This window comes from Lampetra fluviatilis, chromosome 39 (genome assembly GCF_964198595.1).
Source record: "Lampetra fluviatilis chromosome 39, kcLamFluv1.1, whole genome shotgun sequence".
Classification (NCBI taxonomy): Eukaryota; Metazoa; Chordata; class Hyperoartia; order Petromyzontiformes; family Petromyzontidae; genus Lampetra; species Lampetra fluviatilis.
In genome coordinates, this window is record NC_136313.1 from 7,718,362 (window position 1) to 7,742,170 (window position 23,809).

A 23,809-nucleotide genomic window follows, 5' to 3' on the forward strand; every position below is an offset into this window, starting at 1 on the left:
CAGTAATGTCTAATAGTGTATTGTATTACATTGCTCTGTTTTTTCTTTTTTTTTCTTGTTTAATTGTATGTAATGGCAGAGATTAGGGATTAATAAAGTACAACCATAACCACAATCATATAAATAGAAATCTATTTTATAGAAATAAATTGGGGGGGGCACTTTGAGCATATTTGAATATTGGGGGGGGGGATGTGGCCCCCTCAATATATATTATAATTACGGCCTTGGGGCCCTCGGGGGAAGAAAAAAAACATCCATGCCTTCGTCCCCGCTGGCTTCCCTGGTCAAGGACGAGACCAGAGAGCTTCCTGGAGAAAGGAGCGTGGGAACATCTACAAACCCTCGTGGAAAGGAGAGAGGAAAACGCTGCCCTCTTCTCCTGCTTCTCAATGAGAATAATCTTGATTTGAAGCTCCATGAGAAGTTAAGCGAAGGCTCAGCGGGAAGAGGCTGGTAAGGTCAAGACGAACGAGGCCGGACTTGCTGGAGCTCCAAGAAGCCAATACACAGGCTGGACTCAAAGTGGAGGGGGAGTTTACACCATTGGAACCTCATTTGCCAGTAAAAATATGATAATAGTTTTTTTACCCTTCTATCTGGCAACAAAACTGACACTTTTTTTTTACAAGGAGTCATGTTTATATAGACCACAATACCTGCGGTCATTATGCAAACAAAAAACATAACTCTGATAATGTGCACTGTCCTTGAAGTTGATTGGTCCACACCCGCGACAGCTTTCCTTAGAGCCTAGTCTCACATGGGTTGGACCAGATGACGCCAAAAGGCGCACAACTAATAATCTTGATTTGAAGCTCCATGAGAAGTTAAGCGAAGGCTCAGCGGGAAGAGGCTGGTAAGGTCAAGACGAACGAGGCTGGACTTGCTGGAGCTCCAAGAAGCCAATACGCAGGCTGGACTCAAAGGGGAGGGGGAGTTTCGATTTAAAGCTTTCGTGACTGCAGGGATTCATCTTCTTGGTTCTTTCGGTAAAGTCACGTAGAAGGGAAATAATAAAATAAAACAAAATAAAATAATTCTCACGACGTTTCGGCCACAACGCAAGCAACCGTCCTCAGGTGAAGAACAGGTCTGTCGAGGAGACCTGTTCTTCACCTGAGGACGGCTGCTTGCGTTGTGGCCGAAACGTCGTGAGAATTATTTTATTATGTTTTATTTTTATTACTTCCATTCTACGTGACTTTACCGAAAGAACCAAGAAGAGGGGAGGGGGAGTGTCAACTGAGAGCATTCGGCCTGCCGAAGGGAGCAGAGGGCAACGCTCCCCAAGGACCGCTCATCTACATTAAGAAGCATTTGCCTTGTGCTCCAAAACAAACACAAACTGAATCTCCTGCCATGCAGCCTCTTGAGTTTTAGCGGCTTGAGAAGAGATGTGGAGCGCGCCTGGTGGAGTCTTGCAACGTGACGCTTCGCCTCCTTCCTTTCTTCCATTCCCTCATAATGTGTCTGGGTTTTCTCTATCTCCTCTAAGGTGGTTTGAGCATCGATGGCAGTCAGTAATGTAGTTCTCTTTTACCCCCCTCCTGTTGGAGGGTTGTTGTTGTTGTTGAAAGCGAACCAGGTCCGGCCTCCAGGGCTTGCTACCCTCTGCTCTCACCGAGTCCAACGAGGTTTGTTTTCTTTTAGTTTCCGGGCCGCTTGTTGGTTTGTCCGTTCCGTTTCCCGTGGACATCCCTTTGTGCCACGCTCGTTTATTGCATCCCGGTCGGGCTCGTGCGGGAATGCCTCGGCGCCTTTTGTCCCTTCCCCGAGAGGAACGCCTCTCGCACCAACACCTCCGTCACTGACGACACGGGGGCCATCGCTGCCGGTCCACGCCCCCCTCCCCTCTTCACCCAGCCACGTGCTTTGTCAGTATTTGAAATTCCACGTTCCTGTGGCAGGGACCAGTCTCGAAAGAAGATTACTACTGCAGCAAGTGAAGCTCAACGTTTTCGTCCCCGAATGCCTCGAAATGAGTTAAGGGCCGTCCATAAATGACGTCACGCGATTTTGGACGATTTTTGACCTCCCCCCCCCCACTTCGTCACACGGCGTCATAAAAAGTCAGACCCCCCCCCCTCAAATATGACGTCACTAAGCTCTGCCCCACCCTCCCCCCCAAGACTCAAAATATACAGGCGGGGGATCGAACTTAAGATCTCCTGCAGACCAGGCAAGGGAGTTAACATGTTTCTGCAAAGACTTTTGAAGTGTTTGTCACAATAACGACTTGTGAGGTAACTATTCATACGCCATTTTTTAAAAATATTTCTCAGGCCCCATAGTGTGGAGTGTAGTCTCCAACTCATATTACTGTTATCTCTATGGAACCTTTTTGACAATTTAAAAAAATGATTAAAATATAAGAATAGGCCTTACCCTTTCTGGAAATAAAGCAGGATGTGTTAAGTGTTCAACCACTAAAATAGATTCATATTGAAAGGCCTCGAGTCTGTAGCGCCACACCTACTTGTGGCAAAACATGCACGCAAGCGAGAGAACGCCAAAAGGCGAACAGGACAAAGGCAATGCACTCGGCATATATCTGAAGTTTGAAAATCCTAACACCAGAAAGGGTAAAAGCCAATTTGTCTTTCCTTTTTCTTGGTTCTTTCGGTAAAGTCACGTAGAAGGAAAATAAAATAATAATTAAACATAATAAAATAATTCTCACGACGTTTCGGCCACAACGCAAGCAGCCGTCTTCAGGTGGAGAACAGGTCTGTCGAGAAGGCAGAGTCTGAATGGCACGCCCCAGGCTTGGAGCGACTATTTATGCTGGGATGGAGGGGCGAAGAGCGTCTTGACAAAGTAATTTGCATATCAAGAGGAATTTAGCATATTTATGGCAAATGCAGATATGCGATTAGTACTTCTCGACAGACCTGTTCTCCACCTGAAGACGGCTGCTTGCGTTGTGGCCGAAACGTCGTGAGAATTATTTTATTATGTTTTATTTCTTATTATTTTATTATTTTCCTTCTACGTGACTTTACCGAAAGAACCAAGAAGATGAATCCCTGCAGTCACGAAAGCTTTACATCGAAATTGTCTTCCCTTCTCATTCTCTCTGTGGCCGCCTCTCGGCGTGCCCTGACGGTCGACGAGCAGGCCAGAGGGGAGCGCTCTCCGCCCTACCACGCGGCTCGGTTGCCCCACGTGGCCCAGCCAGACACGGCGGCCATCGCTGCCGGTCCACGCCCCCCTCCCCTCTTCACCCAGCCACGTGCTTTGTCAGTGATGGCTTTGATTTGGCTGTGCTCTGCCACTATTTGAAATGCCACGTTCCTGTGGCAGGGACCAGTCTCGAAAGGAGATTACTACTGCAGCAAGTGGTGCTCAACGTTTTCGTCCCCGAATGCCTCGAAATGAGTTAGGGGCCGTCCATAAATGACGTCACGCGATTTTGGCCGGTTTTTGACCCCCCCTCCCCCCCCTCGTCACACGGCGTCACAAAAAGTCAGACCGCCCCCCCCTCAAATATGACGTCACAAAGCTCTGCCCCCCCCCCAAAAAAACATGCTTCAAATCGCTTTAAACTATTGTCATTGTAGTGCGTATTTAAAGTGGCGCTGTACTCTGATGTTGTAGAAGAAAACATTTATTAAAAAGGAGGCGTTGGAAAGCTGAGATTTAGCATAAAATTCACTTGAAAATATTCAGCGTCTAACTAAAACTGCAGATGTTCAAAATATGATAATGAAATTATCTTATAATTATAAAATATTTAAAGTAATTATAAATATAAAAAAAAATACTTGAAACTTTGTAGTAGAACGAAGCAAAATGGAGAGTACAATTATAACAATCACATATTTATTCCACAAAATGAAAAGCCCTGCTAGAATCATTAAAATCTAAATGTTTAATAACAATCATTCCAAAAATTTACAAAATGTATGCTTCTCCATTCTCCCACGGAGAAGCAAATGCTCCTTCATGGAATAAATAAATGGTGACCTTAGTAAATTTAAATAATCAAATAGTTAATGATGACAATGAATCTAAATTAGTGTTATAACAATTCTATTTAATTAAGTAGAACGTGTCGTTGATATTTATTTAAAGTTGCGCATTTTGATGTGACGTCACATTTCTCACCCCCCACCCCCCCATCGTCACAAATGTCTGACCCCCCCCCCCCCCTAGGTGCGTGACGTCATTTATGGACGTCCCCTTATGCCCGATGATGCTAAGTTAGTGACGAGTCTCGATTCTGAATGAATTATTGATGATCACCGCGATTTCGTGGTTGATGATTGGAATGTTCGATTAGTATGTTTCTGGATTGATTCGTGGTGACGCCGAATGCTTCGATTTGATTTTAATTGCTGATTAATGACATCCCATTGGTGATGCTCGCTTGGTTGATAATGATGACGTCATGATTGGTTTATTGGTGATTTCATCGGCGATGATGCTTCATTAATGACGACGGGTATGACCATTGGTGATGATGGATAGTTGTGATAATGGTGACTGATGGTTGAATGCTGGATTGTATGAATGTTTCACTTCTTTCGCAAACCGTACGTAACCCAGCCGTGATAATTTGTTGTTGTTTTTGTTGTTGTTGTTGTTTGACTTGCATCCCACTGGGTTTTTTGCACAGCGTTGGTGTACGGTGCTTTGTTTCTGGAAGACTTTGCTGTTTTTTCCTGGATTTTTCTGTTTGCGCAAAGTCACTTTAAGATGTTTTCTTGTTTTTTGTTTGTTGCGGTTGCACCCGATTCAAGAGCCGAATGGCTCACAGGGCTATACCTAATCAATGAAACTGAAATGAAACTGAAGGTGCGGGCGAAGGGAGGAGTGATGATGATGACTACTCGATAATCGCCGACTCATCCCACCCTCCTCCCTCCCTCCCCACCACCACCACCACGAACACCTCGGCAAGACAGACACAAACCATTCGATCTATGCACCACATTATTCAGCGCCGCTAAATGGGATCAGCGGTAAAAGCGAAGAAATCCGCGGAAGTCTCGTACGCCTTCCCACCGTTCCAAGCGTCGATGATGCCAGTGCTGAGTCACGACCGTGCTCGTGGAACTTCTGCGGATGTCTAAACTCAGCACCCCGCCGATGGGATGAGGCATGCCCCGCCTATATATAGCATCACCACCACCACCACACAGCGTGCGCGTGCTACACACGGGTGTGAGTGCACAGCACCGTGTGTGTGTGCGCTGCACACGTGTGCGCGTGGTCACGTCTACCTTAATAGGTGCTCGCTAACGGCACTCGCACCAAAAGTATGGTAAGGCTATACTGAGGATCTTTGTATGCAAGAGTGGAACGCGCGTCTTCTTCCTGGGTTGTGATGTTTAAAAGCTGTAGAGCTTTACCGTAAATAAGGTACGTTACTATAACCACGTGGCAGACACTTGTTTTAATGGCAGTGGCATTGCAACGAGATGCTTACCTAGTGTTTCATTTCTTGTGTTTAGTTTGTTAAAATATAGCGCGTGTGTCATCCCCTTGAGAGGGGACCGGCTCGTTCCCGAGTGTGTCCAGGAGGTGTGTCTCTGTAACGGGCGCAGCTACAAATTGATTGTGCGGTTAAACTCACGCACGCCTATAACGCGACAATGCAATACCTCTTTAATTTTAAAGTGGCACCTTGCGCAGATTATTAACATTTTTACAGATTGTTAATGATGGCGATGATGATTCTCATAGTACATTGTTAATTATTTTAATTTTCCAGATTGTCAATGATGGCGATGATGATTCTCATAGTACATTGTTAATTATTCTAATTTTCCAGATTGTTAATGATGGCGATCATTCTAATTTTCCAGATTGTTAATGATGGCGATAATGATGCTAATAGTACAGGCTGTTAAAGGTGACGTCTATTTTGCAGGATCCTGGCTAGATTCGCAAAAAATCACCATGAATTCATCATCGCCCACGTGGACCGTCATGTGGCAGATCTCACCATCAAGCGGCCTTCCTCTCAGCTTCACCACCACCACCACCACCTCGTCACCATCACCACCACCACCATCCTCACCCTCATCATCACCCGCCACGACAATCCATCGCCTCCAATCCCCGACCGCGAGCCTTCCCAGCCAGGGCATCGTCATCCCCTCCTTCACGACGGCGTCCCAGGTGCGCGTGGCGGTCACCTTCTCGCTGTGCGCCCTCTCGCTGTGCTGCAACGCCGCGGTGCTCTGGAGCGCGTCCAGGGACCGCCGCCCGCGGCGTTCCCACGTGCGCATCCTGCTGGTGAACCTGGCCCTGTCGGACCTGCTCACCGCCTGCGTGGTCATGCCCCTGGACGCCGCGTGGAACATCACGGTGGGCTGGCGGGGAGGCGACGCGGCCTGCCGCCTGCTCATGTTCCTCAAGCTGGTGGCCATGTACTCGTGCGCCTTCGTCACCGTGGTCATCAGCCTGGACCGGCACGCCGCCGTCACGGACCCGCTGCGGGTGTCGCGCGCCAAGCGGCGCAACAAGACGCTGCTGTGCGCCGCGTGGAGCCTCAGCGCGCTGCTCGCTCTGCCCCAGGTGCGATTCGCGAGGGTTGGGGTCGGTGGCGCGGGACCCACGCAATCCACTCACTCACTCATCCTGGTGGGTGGGTGAGTGGGGTGTGGTGAGGAGGGTGAGGTGTGGTGTGGTGGGTGGGGTGAGGTGGGTGAGGTGGGGTGAGGTGGATGAGGGGTGGTGAGGTGTGGTGAGGTGAGGTGGGTGAGGTGGGTGGGTGAGGTGGGTGGGTGAGGTGTGGTGAGGTGGGGTGAGGTGTGGTGGGGTGGGTGAGGTGGGTTGGTGAGTGGGTGAGGTGTGGGGTGAGGTGGGTATGGTGAAATGGGTGTGGTGAGGTGGGGTGAGGTGTGGTGAGGTGGGTGCGGTGTGTGGCGAGGTGGGTGAGGTGAGGTGGGTGAGGTGGGTATGGTGAGTAGGGTGTGGTGAGGTGAGGTGGGGTGGGGTGAGGTGGGGTGAGGTGGGTGGGTGAGTGGGTGAGAAGATGTGGGTGAGGTGTGGGGTGAGGTGGGTGTGGTGAGGTGGGTGAGGTGAGGTGGGTATGGTGAGGTGGGTGGGGTGGGTGAGGTGAGTTGGGTGAGGTGGGTAAGGTGAGTTGGGTGAGGTGGGTGGGGTGGGTGAGGTGAGTTGGGTGAGGTGGGTAAGGTGAGTTGGGTGAGGTGGGTGGGGTGAGGTGGGTGAGGTGAGGTGGGTATGGTGAGGTGGGTGGGGTGGGTGAGGTGAGTTGGGTGAGGTGGGTAAGGTGAGTTGGGTGAGGTGGGTGGGGTGGGTGAGGTGAGTTGGGTGAGGTGGGTAAGGTGAGTTGGGTGAGGTGGGTGGGGTGGGTGAGTGGGCAGGGGAGGAGGCAAGGGGTAGCCCGCTTGTTTTGCCAGAGAAGGCTCCGCGGCTCGACTCCGTCAGTCCGCCCTGGGTAACACCGCGGGTGTATTTTAATCGTAACATTTGCTGCTGCTGCTGCCCGCCGTTCGCTTTCGCAGTGGACGGTAGGTAAAGAAGCCGTGGCGTCGTTTGACAAGAGTGGGCCGTTGTGTGCCCGGCTGCACGGCCCACATTTGCAACAACAAAACGTGAATACGTTTCCTTGCGAATGTACTCAACTGTGAGTCCACGTGTGGCAACATCGGCCCCTGCAGTGACACTACCGCAAGGCTCTGTCTGTGAAACAGCAGCGCCTTCCTGCGTGACGGTCTTGAGCTGTACAATAATCATCGTGGCGCCAATACCGAATATGCGCTTTTTGTTGTATTCATTGTTATTCTTGGGTTTTTTCGGTAAAGTCACGTAGGTAAAAAATTGAAATTAATACAAGTAAAATAAATAAAAATCATCTTACTTGATACAGCAAGTGTGCTGTGACGGTTCCACCTGAAGACGGAGGCTTGTGTTGCCTCCGAAACGTCGTGATTTTTATTTATTTTTATTTTTTTATTTTACTTTTATTTATTTTTTTACCTACATGACTTTACCGAAAAACCCAAGAATATGAATCCTTGCAGTCACGAAAGCTTAAAATCTAGAAGTATTCATTGTTATTAATATGGGGGGTTCTACATCAGTTTGTTTTTCTTCTTCCATGAACAAGATAAGCGGCTCACACTCGGTCAACCCTGCCGCGTAGCCCTGTTTACATTCACAAACAACACCCCCAGAGCCGACGATGTGTACTCTATACACAGCATGCATACACAATAAATATATACACAGCCTTTTGGCGTCATCTGGTCGAACACCATATGAGACTAGGCTCCAAAGAAAGCTGCCTCTGGTGTGGACCAATCAGTTTCAAAGACAATGCATAAATGATCAGAGTATTGTTTTTTGTTTGCATTTGACTGCAAGTATTGTGGTTAATGTAAGCATGATTCCTTGCAAAATGTGTCAGTTTTGTTGCCAGAAAAAAGGGGGAAAACCCCTATTAATATACACAGCGTGTTACACAATGAATAAGCGGACAGACAACACGGTGAACTGTTTACTGGGAATACTCCCAGTATCTGCCTCTCCGCACACGAACACGACTGCTGGGGTGTTTTCACCCATCCCAGCGACAACGTTGATCCCAGCAAGTCTGCTGACTGCTGATGGCAGCCTGAATGTCAAAGCCGGGCCAAAGTTTGTTTGTGTTGAACCAATGCTACTGAAATAATGCACACCCACAAGGCCGTGCAGCTGATAGGGTGTAAACAAAAAAGCAACCCCCCATCAACATATTTATATGATGGGAGGGTAATTGTCTGCTGAGTTGCGTTATTTGTATATTTTTGACAACAACGCTGACGATGTCGTTTTGTCACGTTCAATCGGGATTAAACAACTAATCGTCGCACCCCATACTGGCATACGAATGCCGCTTGCAGGCCAGATGCAGTCGCTTCGTGAGTCGCACATGGACAGCTGCCACTGGGGGTACCCTTTCTTAAATGTTTAAACTAAACTGAACAATTCATCTTCTTGGTTCTTTCGGTAAAGTCACGTAGAAGGGAAATAATGAAATGATCAAAATTAAACATAATAAAATAATTCTCACGACGTTTCGGCCACAACGCCGTCCTCAGGTGAAGAACAGGGCTGTCGGAAAGACAACGTCTGAATGGACGCTGTCTCTCCGACAGACCTGGTCTTCACCTGTTCTTCACCTGAGGACGGCTGCTTGCGTTATGGCCGAAACGTCGTGAGAATGATTTTATTATGTTTTATAATTATTATTGTATTACTTCCCTTCTACGTGACTTTAACGAAAGAACCAAGAAGATTAATCCCTGCAGTCACGAAAGCTTTAAATCGAAATTTAAACTGAACAATTTTTTTTTATTTGAGCAGAGGCGACCTGTACACACAACTTATGGCTCGGCAAAGTGGCTTCTATTCAACTGTATAGCAGCCAAATACTATAAACCCGTGACGCCGATTCCAAACGTGGAGGAAAAACCCGGAGGACCCAGAGAAAAATCCACGAGACCACGGGGAGAGGGACACCGCAAACTCCAAATATACAGCAGCAAGCACGCATCAGGGTCGGGATTGAGCCCACGATCTCCTGCATACCAGGCGAGGGAGTTAACATCGCACCACCGTTTGAAATGACGTGTGGAGCAAGTCGCCTGTGGTGTAAACGGCGCTCTGAGATGGGCCGGTGTAGTAGAAGAGCATCTCTTTAAAAAATTAACCCGTAAAAACAAAGTTTTTCACTATAAATCCTTTATATGCGTGTTCAATGGGCCACAACCCAGCCCACATTGGTCTTTGAAACGGGCGGCTAGAGTCATCTCGTCCTCTGGCTTGAGATGGCGGCCACCTATGGGTCAGATGATTGCCTGCCACCATTAAGCAATTGGTAATTAAATATAAAAAAAAAATTCCTAAAATGTTGAAATAAATTGTCACGCACAACGAGTCTGTGTGCAAAATGTCAGCTCGATTGGATCACGGGAAGTGGGTTTAAACACGACCGAAAGATTTGCACGGTCGTAAGCGCGCAAGCAAGTGAACTTAATATAAAGGATTTAAAAAAACCACACAACTCATTCTCAGCGTTCTCGTTGGTAACCGACTGATAAAGGGCGGGGGCTGCCCGTACGGCGCTGTGATTGGTTCTCCACCTGCCGGACAACACGTGGCACTTTATACTCATTGTTTTTTTTTCCGGTAAAGTCACGTATGTAGAAATAAAATAAAATTTTAATAAATAAAATAAAATTAAAATAAATCACGACGTTTCGAACGCAACACAAGCGCTCATCATCAGGTAGAAATGGGGTAAAACACATAGCGAGGGAACACACAGGGGGACACCACGCACATATTACACAGAGAACGGCAAACTGTATGGAGGCAAATACAGCAAGAAGATGGGAGACGAAAACTCAACAAACCTTAGAAACATAACGCGATGCAAACCAGTCGGCCAACAACACAGTTAGACACTAACCTGGTTGACCACGTATTTAAAAAGACTGCTACATTTTTAAATCCTTTATATTAAGTTCACTTGCTTGCTTGCTTAGGACCGTGCAAATCTTTCGGTCGTTTTTTAACCCACTTCCCGTGATCCAATCGAGCTGACATTTTCCACACAGACTCGTTGTGCGTGACAATTAATGTTCGTGAAAATTTTGTTCCAAAATTTTACACTTTTTAGGACAAAAATATTATATTTAATTACCAATTGCTTAATGCTGCCATGCAATCATCTGACCCATAGGTGGCAGCCATCTCAAGCCAGAGGACGAGAGGACTCTAGCCGCCACGCATATAAAGGATTTATAGTGAAAAACTTTGTTTTTACGGGTTATACTTGTTTGTGTTAATCTTCTGGGCTGAACATACCAACGTAAAACAGAGGACAAGGACTCGTGGACAGACACGAGGTACATACACAGAGAAGACACACAGGGAAAGATGTTATGGGTAGCACAGAGGGACAACCAGAGCAACACCACACCAAGAGAGAAACACACATGCAGAGGAACACACAGAAAGTCGCTGGGAGGAATAACGCACTTTAGCAAAACGCGGCGCTGCTGTCGACACGGATCTCGGTGCGGCTCCATCACGCAGACACACACAGCCAGTTGCCCGTTACAGCAGAGGTGAGTGCCGAGTTATTGGTGTGTGAGCGGTGAGCCTGAATGATGGGGGGGTCAGGCAAGGGTCAGCTGAGTGGTGACACGTGAGCGAGGCCTTCATCCAGCAGTGGATTGACCAAAGACACAGCACGTTGAAGTGTGTGTGTGTGTTTATCTTCTCTTACTTGATACAGCAATCGTGTTGTGACGGTTCCACCTGAAGACGGAAGCTTGTGTTGCCTCCGAAACGTCGTGATTTTAATTGTATTTTAATTTTATTTCTATTAATTTTATTTTTTTACCTACGTGACTTTACCGAAAAAACCTAAGAATATTTATACACACAATTTAAATACATGGCAATTGTTTAAATACGTATATTATTGTGGGGAGATTCATAGTTAATGCATAAATAACGTTTATTAATAACACACGTGGATATAGAACTATTCTCCATAATACAGTTTTTTTGGGTTAGATCGCGTAAATATATAAATCTGTCGTTAATTACTGGCGATCGTCGTACTGCAGATAGTCAAACACGTTCCTGCGGAGTGGGCAGGTAGGAACTTGGTTGGACAGCGCATTCGTGCACGACAGACAGACAAATAATCCCTGGTGGGCAGTGTGGAACCTGTTGTTCCTACCTGTATAAGTAGTGTATAGTGTAGTGTGTAGGTTAAACGTTGAGTTTAATAAGGACACCACGGGGTGACCAGCCCCACCTCACCCAGCCCCACCCCTCCCACCCCCCACCCAGCCCCACCCTCCCCACCCAGCCCCTCCCCACCCTCCCCTCCCCACCCAGCCCCACTCTCCCCACCCAGACCCTCCCCACCCTCGCCTCCCCACCCAGCCCCTCCCTCCCCACCCACCACCCAGCCCCTCCCCACCCTCCCCTCTCTACCCAGCCCCTCCCCACCCTCCCCTCTCTACCCAGCCCCACCCCTCCCACCCTCCCCTCCCCATATGCACGACAGACAAATAATCCCTGGTGGGCAGTGTGGAACCTGTGGTTCCTACCTGTATGTTGTAGCTTTGCTCTCCAACACACCGGTTAGTGCTGTACGAGTAACGACTTGGCACGTTCTGTTTACGTGACAAATCTTACTAGCTGGCTGTGTCGGGTGGTGGCGGGTTTAACGACACATTTATATATTCACGCGATCTAACCCAAACAAACCTCTATTATGGATGACACTGGTCGCGAAATATCCATAATACAGGTAGCCTTAACAGACTGTTGGGGCAAGTGCTGTTAGCGAGCACCTGTGAAGGCCGGGACACGAGGGGGTGGGTGGCCAGCACCATGACCGGCCTCCTTTGTCTCCCCAAGTGGCGATGGCTACGCACCGCACGAGGTACTTATTTGAGGCCGAGTCGACCTAGGAGATCCCCAGAGCCGGTTCAGAGAATCGTCACCGGTGTTGGCCGTGAGCGGGAATCGATCTCGGGTCGCCGGGTTCGTATAGAACCTCCCGATTATCACGGCTGTCTCCGTCCGGTGTGAAAGCACTTCAACATTACTCATTGGTTCTTTCGGTAAAGTCACGTAGGTAGAAGAAAACAATAAAAGATCACGACGTTTCGATCGCAACGCAAGCGACCGTCATCAGGCCTGATTCCTGCAGTCACGAAAGCTTGGAATCAAAATTGATCTTCGCCACTAAGTGGCGGTGACGTCACCACGGCGCTTGTGACAGGCTAGGTGCACGATAATGCCACGTGAAGTGTCGAACGCGGGACCGACCCGAGTGTTGCCGATGCACCAGCTGTGCCAACTCGCTGTGTTTTAACCGCCCGGCGCTCCGCTCGTTGTTGTGAGCGTCGCTCCTCTGCCCTCCGTTTTTGCTGGAGGGCGACTGCCTCCAACTGCCCAGCAGCAGCTGTAGCAGCAGCGTCCTTCACGAGCCTCCTCCACGTTATACACATTATGATGATACACACACACACACACGCGCACATTGACATTCACACAGGCGCAAGCTCGCTGGCACATCCACCACCACCACCACGTGCAGCGGGTGCGTGTCCACTCAGGATTTGGACATCCACATTGATTCGCACGCTTCGCACAAACGAACAGCCCGCGTCCATAACACTGGTCTACTATTCATCTTCTTGGGTTTTTCGGTAAAGTCACGTAGAAGGAAAATAAAAAAATAATAAAAATAAAACATAATAAAATAATTCTCACGACGTTTCGGCCACAACGCAAGCAGCCGTCTTCATGTGGAGAACAGGTCTGTCGAGAAGGCAGAGTCTGAATTTGGTCTACTATTGTTTAGACGTCGTCTGCTTCAGAGATGTAATGTGCCGTTCGCTATGGATTTTGATGTGCTGAATTCGAATATGACAATTAAAACAACTGTTTGCCGGCTGTTCCCAAGATATTTGAGTTTTCACATTTCACGTCTATGTGTTTTGTGTAGAGTTTTACTCAGAAATTGTCAACCTGGGTCTTTTCATGTGTATGGTTGCTTTACATGATAATGTCACCTGTCCTGTTCACGTAACACTTTCAAAATCAGCGAAAGGGTTATATAAATAAAATGTATTTTGAAACAAACTTTTATGTATATATAAGTACGTATTCTTGGTTATTTCGGTAAAGTCACGTAAGAACTAAGAATATGAATCCCTGCAGTCACGAAAGCTTTAAATCAAAATGTATAAGTTCGTAGTTTTGTCCTTTATTCAGAGTCTACTCGGCGCTTCTTGGCCTGTCTCTTGTATTCACTAATTGAAGCGTCTCTTGTCACTGTCCAGCAATAGTCTGCAATTGTAACACGATGTAACACGATTTTTGTTCCTGGGTACAAAGTGTTATTTTCTAATTGCTTATGCCTCAAAAGTATAGAAGATGGCTATTATTATTCCCCACGAACTTTGCTTCTGTGACCAGGACTTTATGTGAAGGAATGACACAAATGCACACCGCGTTTTCTCATTGAAAATAGGTGCATTTTAAAATATCACTGTCATGGTCACAGAAGCAAAGTTTGTGCGGAATAACAGGCAATTTCTTTACTTTTGAGGCATAAGCAATTGGAAAGTAACACTAGCCAGGAACAAAAAACAAAGAATGTTTTGTTACACAGTGTAATTCATACACACCAAACATGCGCACACATGTTTGTACGGTGTGTATGAGTTTGTGCCAGGCTTGGTTCACTCTGAAGCCACGTTGAGTGAGTGGCCGTTGGCCCGCAATTCATGGAAGAGACCCGCAGACACTTCGCCAAACACATTCCTCCTGCGGAGGGAGCTGGTAGTGACGTTGGGTTGCTCGGTCAATGGCCAGGGTCAACGGCGGCGTGGTGTATTCCGCAAATATGCCTGACTGTGAGAGCGGGCACAAGCCGGCGTGAGTAGGTTAAACGTTGAGTTTTATAAGGGCACCACGGGGTGACCAGCCCCTCCCCACCCAGCCCCTCCCCCTCCCCACCCTCCCCTCCCCACCCTCCACTCCCCACCCAGCCCAACCCTCCCCACCCAGCCCCTCCCCACCCTCCCCACCCAGCCCCTCCCTCCCCACCCAGCCCCTCCCTCCCCACCCAGCCCCTCCCCACCCTCCCCTCCCCACCCAGCCCCTCCCTCCCCACCCAGCCTCTCCCTCCACGACGGACGGACGGACACAACAATCCCCTGTGGGTTGGTGGAACCAGTGGGTTCCTACCAGTATAACACTGCCTTAAAAACCAAAAACACATCAGGTGAAGTTATGGTCACAACTCGTACCCATAACGTCACCTATTGCACATTACTATTACAATAGCCCAGAAATGTGTGTAACGTGCGTGACGTCACTCAACATGCCCCCCCCCCCCCCCCGTCATTAATAATAAAATAATCATGAGCGGGTGGATTTTTACACTCACGCGGAAGGTCGAGTGGAAAGATATTTGGTTTCGCAGAGTCGCTTCAAATATGACGTTTCTTTACAGAAAGTGACGGTAAAAAATGTATATATGCAGCACAGTGCTACATCAGTACGTGACGTCACTGCAAAATAGCCCCCCCCCTAATTAATATTCATGAGCGGGTGGATTTTTACACTCACGTAGGTCGAGTGGAAATAAACTTTTTATTTCGACAATTTTGTTTGACGTTTCTTCATTGACAGTGAATCTAATAAATAATTCTACGCAGCAACAAAGTGGATTTTGTGTCTTTATTTATTTCTTCAACACTTGAGACAAAAGATAAGCCTAATTGATGCTTCTACATTATGGTTAAATTTACTTTTCTCGGTGTTTTTCCATGAATATTGTATCGATTTCCAATTTATTTCAACCCCAGCGACCGAAAGCAGAAGATAATAAAGTATCAGAGCAGTGAATTTGAACAAATTGAAGGTCAGTTTTTATACAGCGCTACAGTGACATTAAGTGAAGTGTTTTATGACGTAGTTTTGTGCCAGATTCACTGCCATTAATACAGCGCTACAGTTAACTGCAGTGAAGTGTTTGATGACGTACTTTCGTGCAAGATTCACTGCCATTACATTTACACAAGCAATACAATTATACTCTGCTCGATGTTTTCGTAAATATTACCGGCTTTCCGCCCTAGGACGGGCAAAGATGCTCGTTTATTTTAAAGCCACAGTGCAGTTGGTGAATGTGTTGAGATGCGTCTTTGTGCATTGTGCACCGCTGTCAACGCAGCAGCACCACGTGATGTGTTTATCGAGGGGACAGAGACCTGGGTGGTTACAGATCGACTGACAGAGGCCGCCACGTGCTCACCCCACTGTGGCTAAGAGACCCCAATGTGAACAACAACAACAACAACGACAATGTCTCTACTCTTTTGACTGCAGTCAACACCTGATGACGGTTGCTTGTGTTGCTTCCGAAACGTCGTGATTTAATTTATTTTCTCTTTTTCACCTACGTGGCTTTACCGAAAAAACCAAAGAGTTTGGATCCTTGCAGTCACGAAAATTTCAAATCTAGAACGATGTCTCTTGTCCGTGCTAACTGTGGGTGAGTGACAAAGTCTACTCGCCACCACCGTGAGCATCAAACCACTTTGGATGTTTCAGCCAAAGTGGTTTGGTTTTTCACTTTCGTCAATTTGGTGCTTTGGCAGCAGAGTCGAGGAACAGCTTACTCAGGAATAATGTGAATGCAACCCACAATGATCAGTTTTAAAACGAATTAAATTGGCGCGCGGATAAATCACCGTCGTTTATTGTAACGTGTTGTTTGTATCATCTATACTGTATGTTTTGTGGACATTGTGTTTGGTCTGCACTCACGTCCGTACCCAGTAATTATTTAAGTGGTTATCTCAAATGTTCCCTTGGTTCCCGTACCTCGAGATTACTGCACGGAAGCAGTGCAAAACTACACAGTACTTTCTTTTAGCAGGTAAGGTTTGCTGAGCTATATAGCTCTTTTTCAGAAGCGACCTGGCCACATGATGCTTATTCATGTGGAAATGTATAGCAGCCAAATACTCTAAATGCGTGATGTTGATTCTAATTGTGGAGGGAAAACCCGGAGAACCTGGAGAAAAATCCACGCGATCACGGAGAGAGACATGCAAACTCCAAATATACAGCCGGCGTCATGGTCGGGATTGAACCCACAACCTCATGGAAACTAGGCGAGGTAGTTAACATCTCTCCAACGTGGCACCCCAGGTACTCTTACAAATACGGTAACCATGATGATGGTGATGATGTCCTTGTGATTGCTGCTATAGCCAGCCTGGCGATTCAGCAGTAGAGCGAGCGGCTCGCTATTGGAAGGTTGTGAGTTTACATCTTGACTGGGGCAATTGACTCAGGCCATCAACTCTCCGGGGTCGATAAAATATGTACCATTTCGTGGGGTGGTTGTCCAATAGATATCCGTGCCCCGGCTCTAGGAATGATAACTTTCCACGATGGGGGATTTCGCCACCCCACTCGCCTTGAAACTCCAAAATGTAGCATTGTACAGGTATTGATAATCATTTCTGTACAACATACATTGAATTACGTATTCACTAAAATAGGCCCCTATTTGAAAGCTTCACATTTCAGAACTGCCCTCCTCCCTCTCCTTGGTAAGTCTCTGAATCAGCTACTGACATCGTGACACAAAGTCACAATGCGTGCGTGTGCGCGTGGTTTACATCACGGAGGAGTGGCGGCACAGCAACGTAACGCACTGCGCTACAAACCCGGCGACCGAGTTCCATCCCCGTTCATGGCCACCGACAACACCGGTGATGATTATCTGAACCCATCCTGGGCCCCCTCCCCTCGGTCGAATCGGCTTCAAATGAGCACCCGTTGCGGTGCGTAGCAAACGTCACCAAAGGTGGCCGGGCGTGGTGCTGGCCACCCACCTCCTCCTGTGTGCCGTTCCGGCCTTGATAGGCGCCACTCGCTAGCAGCACTTGCCCCAGTAGTGTGTCAAGGCTACACGGGGGGTCTTTGCCCTGTACCTGCCGCATTCCGCGTTGACGGGGGACCTCTCTCGTCTTTCTTTGCCCCCCCCCCCCCAGCTGTTCCTCTTCCACGTGGCGCGAGCTCCGTCGACCGAGAGCTTCACGCAGTGCGTGACGCACGGCAGCTTCCCGCGCCGCTGGCACGAGGTGTGCTACCTCATGTTCACCTTCTCGTGCCTCTACCTGCTGCCCCTCGTCGTCATGATGGCGTCCTACGGGCGCATCCTGCTGCAGATCTCGCGTCGCGTCAACAGCGGTCAGTGGAGCAAGCGGGCGAGAGGCAGTGCATGGACGAGAGAGCGCGCGCGCGTGTGTGTGTCAAAGTGCTGCAGCGGTTAGCGCTATGCTTGCGCTACGATCCCGGTCACCAGTTCGATTCCCGTTCACGGCCACCGCCACCATTGAGATTTTTTTTTATTACCGGTCCTGGGCCTCTCCTAGGTCGACTCGGCCTCAAATGAGTACCTGGTGCGGTGTGTAAATATCGCCACTGGGTTGCAAAGTTGACCGGGCGTGGTGCTGGCCACCCACCCCCTCGTGTGCCGTGCCGGCCTTCCTAGGTGCTTGGTAACAGCACTTGCAACCAACAGTCTGTTCAGGTTTTATGGGGGCGCTTTCTTTGTATGTGCGAAAGGTCGTGCGGTAGTGTAAGAGTTAGTTTGCTGCGCTACGAACCCGGCGACCCGAATCCGATTCCCGTTCACGGCCATCAACACCAGTGACGATTATTTTAACCGGTCCTGGGCCTCCCCAGAGCCGGCTGCATTTTTTTGTCACTGGGGAGACAAAGGTGGCCGGGCATTGCCCTGACCATGCCAGCCTTAACAGTTGTGCTACTACTCGCTAACATCACTTTCCCCAGCAGTATGTTAAGGCTACACGGGGGACCTTTGTCTGCGTGTGAGTGGTGGTGGTGATATGGAAGTGGCACCAGTGGTACGAGCGATGCTCCCTCCCCCCGTGCGGGATGCGAGGAGGCGCGATGTCCCCCGCCGCATGCCATTTACATTCCCCCCCCCTCTAATTCGAAAAAGATTTTTAAAAAGTTAAAGAGCAAAACTCACTCATTTACTACGTAAGCAGTTTGTGTGGCCGAAGCATCGTGAGAATTATTTTATAATGTTTTATTTTTATTATTTTATTATTTCCATTCTACGTGACTTTACCGAAAGAACCAAGAAGATGAATCCCTGCAGTCACGAAAGCTTTAAATAGAAATTTATGTTGGTGATAATTAACAAAAATAATTGCATTTATAAATGGGCATCGGTATCGGTTCAATTGCATCATTAGCACATTGCAAAAATTATCGAGTGCACCGCGCCAGAATGGTAAATCGTCGATTATGCGGTAGAGTTTGTTACTCTTCCGGTTAATTCAGGCAACTTCCAATTCGTGGCATCTTCTCAGCCACGGCTTTGTTTTTGTTCTCATGGAACGGAGGATAATTGTGGAATCCGTGTCTTTGTGATCTCATGGCCATGACTTCTCATCCCAGTGCCACGTGTCCCATTGTGCCCCCCCCCCCCACGTGCCCCATTGTGCCCCCCCCACGTGTCCCATTGTGCCCCCCCCACGTGTCCCATTGTGCCCCCCCCACGTGCCCCATTGTGCCCCCCCCCACGTGTCCCATTGTGCCCCCCCCACGTGTCCCATTGTGCCCCCCCCCACGTGCTCCATTGTGACCCCCCCCCACGTGTCCCATTGTGCCCCCCCCGAGTCCCATTGTGCCCCCCCATGTGTCCCATTGTGCCCCCCCCACGTGTCCCATTGTGCCCCCTCCCACGTGCCCCATTGTGCCCCCCCCACGTGTCCCATTGTGCCCCCCCCCTCCACGTGTCCCATTGTGCCCCCCCCCCACGTGCCCCATTGTGCCCCCCCCACGTGTCCCATTGTGCCCCCCCCCCACGTGTCCCATTGTGCCCCCCCCCCCGAGTCCCATGCTCCGTGCTGCCCTTGTCTCTGTGCCGCCATGCCCCTGACACCCACGTGTCTACGTCATGCGCTCTCGAGCAATCTCCTTTATGCCCTCATACCTTTGTCTTTTGTGTGTCGCAGAATCTCAATGTACCCAATCGTCTTCATTTCTTCATGCCCCAATGCCCCCAAACCCCCATGTTTGGCCGTCCATAGGGGGGTGCGGGCCCCAGACAAATCCCACCGTGTGGATCCCCCCACGCCTTCAAACTAAACCGTGCCCCTCTCTCCCCGTGTCTCTATCCCACTCTGTCCCGTGCGTCCATGTCCCTGTATGCCCGTGTCTCTGCGTGTCCTCATCCCCCGGTGTCCCCTGTCCCCGCAGTGGAGCTGAGGGAGATGCGCGCATGCAACCACGGGCTGCGCACGCTGTCGCGCGCGCGTGCACGCACGCTGTGCATGACGGCGCTCATCGTGAGCTCGTTCGTCGTGTGCTGGACGCCGTACTACCTGCTCGGCGTGTGGTACTGCATCAGGCCCGCCATGGCCTCCGAAGACCACATCCCCGAGGCCGTGAGCCACGGCCTCTTCCTCTTTGGGCTGCTCAACGCGTGCGTCGACCCGGTCGTCTACGGCTTCTTCTCCGTGCCACTGGGTCCCGGCTTCGCTTGCCGCCGCCGCCGCTGCTGCCGCTGCCGCTGCTTCCGTGCGACATCCACGGACAGAGACGCCGCCTCGGCTGCCGTTCACAAGCACCAGGGGCAGCAGCAGCAGAACACTGTGGACTCAGATCCGACCAGTGGCCACTTAGCGCACCTGGCCCCGTGGAGGTCATACCTCTCCTTCTCCGTGTCCTCGGCATTCGTGGATCTTGTCCGAAGCCACTGGCACGGTCGCCGGGCGCACCGCGACACGCGCGCGCCGGCAAGGGAGCCGTCGCCCACGGCCGTGTACGTTCTGAGCCAACTGTGCGAACCTCAAGCCACCCAGGGATAGCAGGGAGCTCCTAGAGTCACTACTCACCTACTCCATGGGCCACTCCTAAAGCTGCATCGGCCACTCTTGAGCCCGCTTGAGCCATCGTAAAGAAGAGCCACCTGTGAGTTCCAAGGGCCAACCCTGGGCCACCCGTCAGATGTCTGAGCCAGCGGTAAGATGTCTGGGCCAGCTGTTGTGTAGTTCTGAGTCCACGTAGGTGGCAAGATTCGGTGGAGAAGATTTAAACAAGCGACGTCCACGTTCACCACCGTAGCCACCGACATGAGCCAGCATCATCATCGTCACCACCATCATCAAACGTCATTTATCAGGGCCAGGAAGCAGTAAAAAAAATCGTCCAACCATAACTGCCTTTATAAGGAAGTTACAACTGCAGCATTATTTCTCCAGCTGACAAGAATAATTTGGTGTAGTCTCCAGCCAGCCCCTACAGCAAAAGGCGAATTTATTTCCATGTGTGGCGATTATGGGTGCGTGACACAATTTTTCTCCCGCTGGCTGTGACACTGCTGCCTAAACACCGTACACGTTTATTCTGTTGTCATTTGTAAATGCATTCCGCCAAGTTGCTTCTCACATGCAAGCCCGGTTAGCTGTGCGCCATGCCTCCACGTGCCAGGCCTCGTTCCGCCAGGCCTCGACGGGCTAACATAACAGAGTTGTACAAAAAAAAATCTGCCAATTTTATCCAGGTTTTACTCTCCATGACGAATCATTAATTCGGATTTCCTACAGAGCAGAGCATCCCTCCGCGTTATAGATCTGCCCTCGGAAGTGGATCTCACAGAGCTGCCTCTGAGATAATTTCCGGTGACCTCCCGTCCACAACGCTTGAGGGACGACGCTCTCCCACTCATCCCGCCCGCCACTGAGAGTGATGATGTTCGTCACATGACCGCCCAACCGATATTCATCATTCTCAGAGCAGACAGAAGCAAACTTAATGTGACGGACTTTTTGCGTGCAGTCAACTCCAGCAGGAAGTGCAGTGCCCAGAGAGAACCAGCCATATCTCTCATATTGAATCAAGTCATCATCTGTAAACAAGTATAACCCGTAAAAACAAAGTTTTTCACTATAAATCCTTTATATGCATGGCGGCTAGAGTCCTCTCGTCCTCTGGCTTGAGATGGCTGCCACCTATGGGTCAGATGATTGCACCATTAAGCAATTGGTAATTAAATATAATATTTTTGTCCTAAAAAGTGTAAAATTTTGGAATTAATTGTCACGCACAACGAGTCTGTGTGCAAAATGTCAGCTCGATTGGATCACGGGAAGTGGGTTAAAAAACGACCGAAAGATTTGCACGGTCGTAAGCAAGCAAGCGAACTTAATATAAAGGATTTTAAAAAAGAGCTTAAAACACGGTACAACGTTGGACCAACGCTGGACTAACGTTGGGCTAACGTTAGTCCGATGGTTCCAACCAACGTTTTTGGCCCGACGTCGTTGGCATGTATACCGGGTTATAGAGTGATGACTTAATTTAACACCATTGGAACCTTTTAGCGTCATCTGGTCCAACACCATGTGAGACTAGGCTCTAAGGAAAGCTGTCTCGGATGTGGACCAATCAACTTCAAGGACAGGGCATACATTATCAGAGTTGTGTTTTTTGTTTGCATTATGACTGCAGGTATTGTGGTCTATGCAAACATGACTCCTTGTAAAAAAAGGTGTCAGTTTTGTTGCCAGCTAGAAGGGTAAAAAACTAATTATCCGACTTAATTTAACTTGAGTTTCATTGCAACGTCAAAAAGATGCTGGGCTCGAGTGGGAACATCGGGTGAGTGTGTCGGCACGGCCGCCTATAAACCAGCGGCTTGTGAAAGTTGCAACTTTGCGCGAGAAATTTCACCGACCCATCGTAAATATTCATGGCTGGGCACGTTCGGCTTGACGAACGTTCTAACCTCCCCCCACCCACCCACTGCGCCTTCTTGAAATTGCGTTGTTAATCCAATTTGCGCTACTCGGCGACATCGCTATATATTCCGTATACAATTTCAACAAGGTTTTTGCAGGAACATCGTTACGTCGTGCGATGGCCGTTCAAAGTGTGCTCCTGCGACGGGGCGCTCCGCGAAACGTCTTCCCCTACAGACAAATTGACGGCGCGATTTGAATCCGTCGGTTGAGGCAAACCCTTGACCGTCACGTTCGTGAAATTATCCGCAATCTGAAAATTGAAAGGAAAATTTGATAAACTCCGGTGGTTTGGGTAACGGTTCGTAATAAGACACCCAGCCACCCCGCCCTGTTGTTTTACGTTAGCCTACATCAGGGGTCTGCAACCTTTAAGACATAAAGAGCCACTTGGACCCGTTTCCGAAGGAAAAAATAAACTGGGAGCCGCAAAACCATTGCAACATTTAAAACAAATATAACACTGCATATATTGTTTCTTACCTTATTGCTATATACAGGATCGTGCAGTCAGCTGTCAATCTGAATAAAAAAGGACTTTTTCACTTAACAATGTAAAATATATTTTTGCAAATTAATAGCTAAATTACCTGGTTAATGGGATTTTTGCTCCTGAACCTCAGTGCACAGTGTCTGCACATCAGGGCTGTAAGACGTCACCTTCATTTTCACACAGGCTTGCAAGCTGTCATCTGTGAGGCGTGATCGATGTTTGTTTTTAATATAGTTCATGTTGGAGAAGACCTGCTCACATACATATGTGGAGCCGAAGATCGACAGGACTCCAAATGCATACTTTTTCATGTTTATATAAGTGTTGGGGATGGCATTCCATGTTTCGAATACAAGTTTGTCCTGTTTGGGAAGGTTTTCAATATCACTCCATTTATGATTCTGAGCCAGAATGGCCTTCTGACGGGCAACATCCTCAAGAGTAGCGGTCAAGCATTTGAACTTGGACACCCATATATCTTTGTCGGCTATATCGGCCAGTTCCATCTCAAGATCAGGTTGACTTACACCTGCAAATGCAGTCATATTCAATAGGGATGGATCGATCGCCAGGGGAGTGACAGGGAAGGATAATGTCGTTTTTTCCTCTCTGAACTCACAGAATCGTTTCCCAAACGAACTTTGCATTGTGGTGATTGCAGACTTGAAATATTCCAAATTTATCGTATCATGACTTTGTTTGAACTCTCTCAAAGAGGGAAAGTGAGACAGTGTACCTCTCTGTAAATCTTTGACAAACACTGTCAACTTGCGCTCGAATGCCAAAACCTCCTCCAGCATGTGCAGGGCTGTGCCTCCTTTCCCCTGAAGGGTTGTATTTAGCGTGTTTAGATGTGCTGTCATGTCTACCATAAAATGTAATTTTTCCAGCCACTCTGGCTGTTCCAGCTCAGCAAAGGTGAGCTCTTTGCTGCCCAGGAAGGTTTTTACTTCTT

At 48.8% G+C, this 23,809-nt stretch overlaps 1 protein-coding gene across 1 annotated transcript; it reads left to right on the plus strand.

The window, feature by feature from the left end:
• The first annotated feature begins 5,883 nt into the window (after positions 1-5,883).
• On the plus strand, positions 5,884-20,454 carry LOC144946048 (gonadotropin-releasing hormone receptor-like). Its single transcript, XM_078874787.1, has 3 exons — positions 5,884-6,528; positions 17,574-17,772; positions 19,819-20,454. The coding sequence occupies exons 1-3, from the start codon at positions 5,908-5,910 to the stop codon at positions 20,427-20,429; spliced, it is 1,431 nt and encodes a 476-aa protein (XP_078730913.1). The 5' UTR covers positions 5,884-5,907; the 3' UTR covers positions 20,430-20,454.
• The last annotated feature ends 3,355 nt before the right edge of the window (positions 20,455-23,809 follow it).

What these genes read in the sequence shown, in the direction of transcription:
- LOC144946048 (XM_078874787.1), top strand. Translation starts at nt 5,908, where the DNA reads ATGAATTCATCATCGCCCACGTGGACCGTCATGTGGCAGATCTCACCA. An exon ending in CGCTGCTCGCTCTGCCCCAG is followed by an intron (nt 6,529 to 17,573) that starts GTGCGATTCGCG and finishes CCCCCCCCCCAG; the next exon opens with CTGTTCCTCTTCCACGTGGC. An exon ending in CTCGCGTCGCGTCAACAGCG is followed by an intron (nt 17,773 to 19,818) that starts GTCAGTGGAGCA and finishes CTGTCCCCGCAG; the next exon opens with TGGAGCTGAGGGAGATGCGC.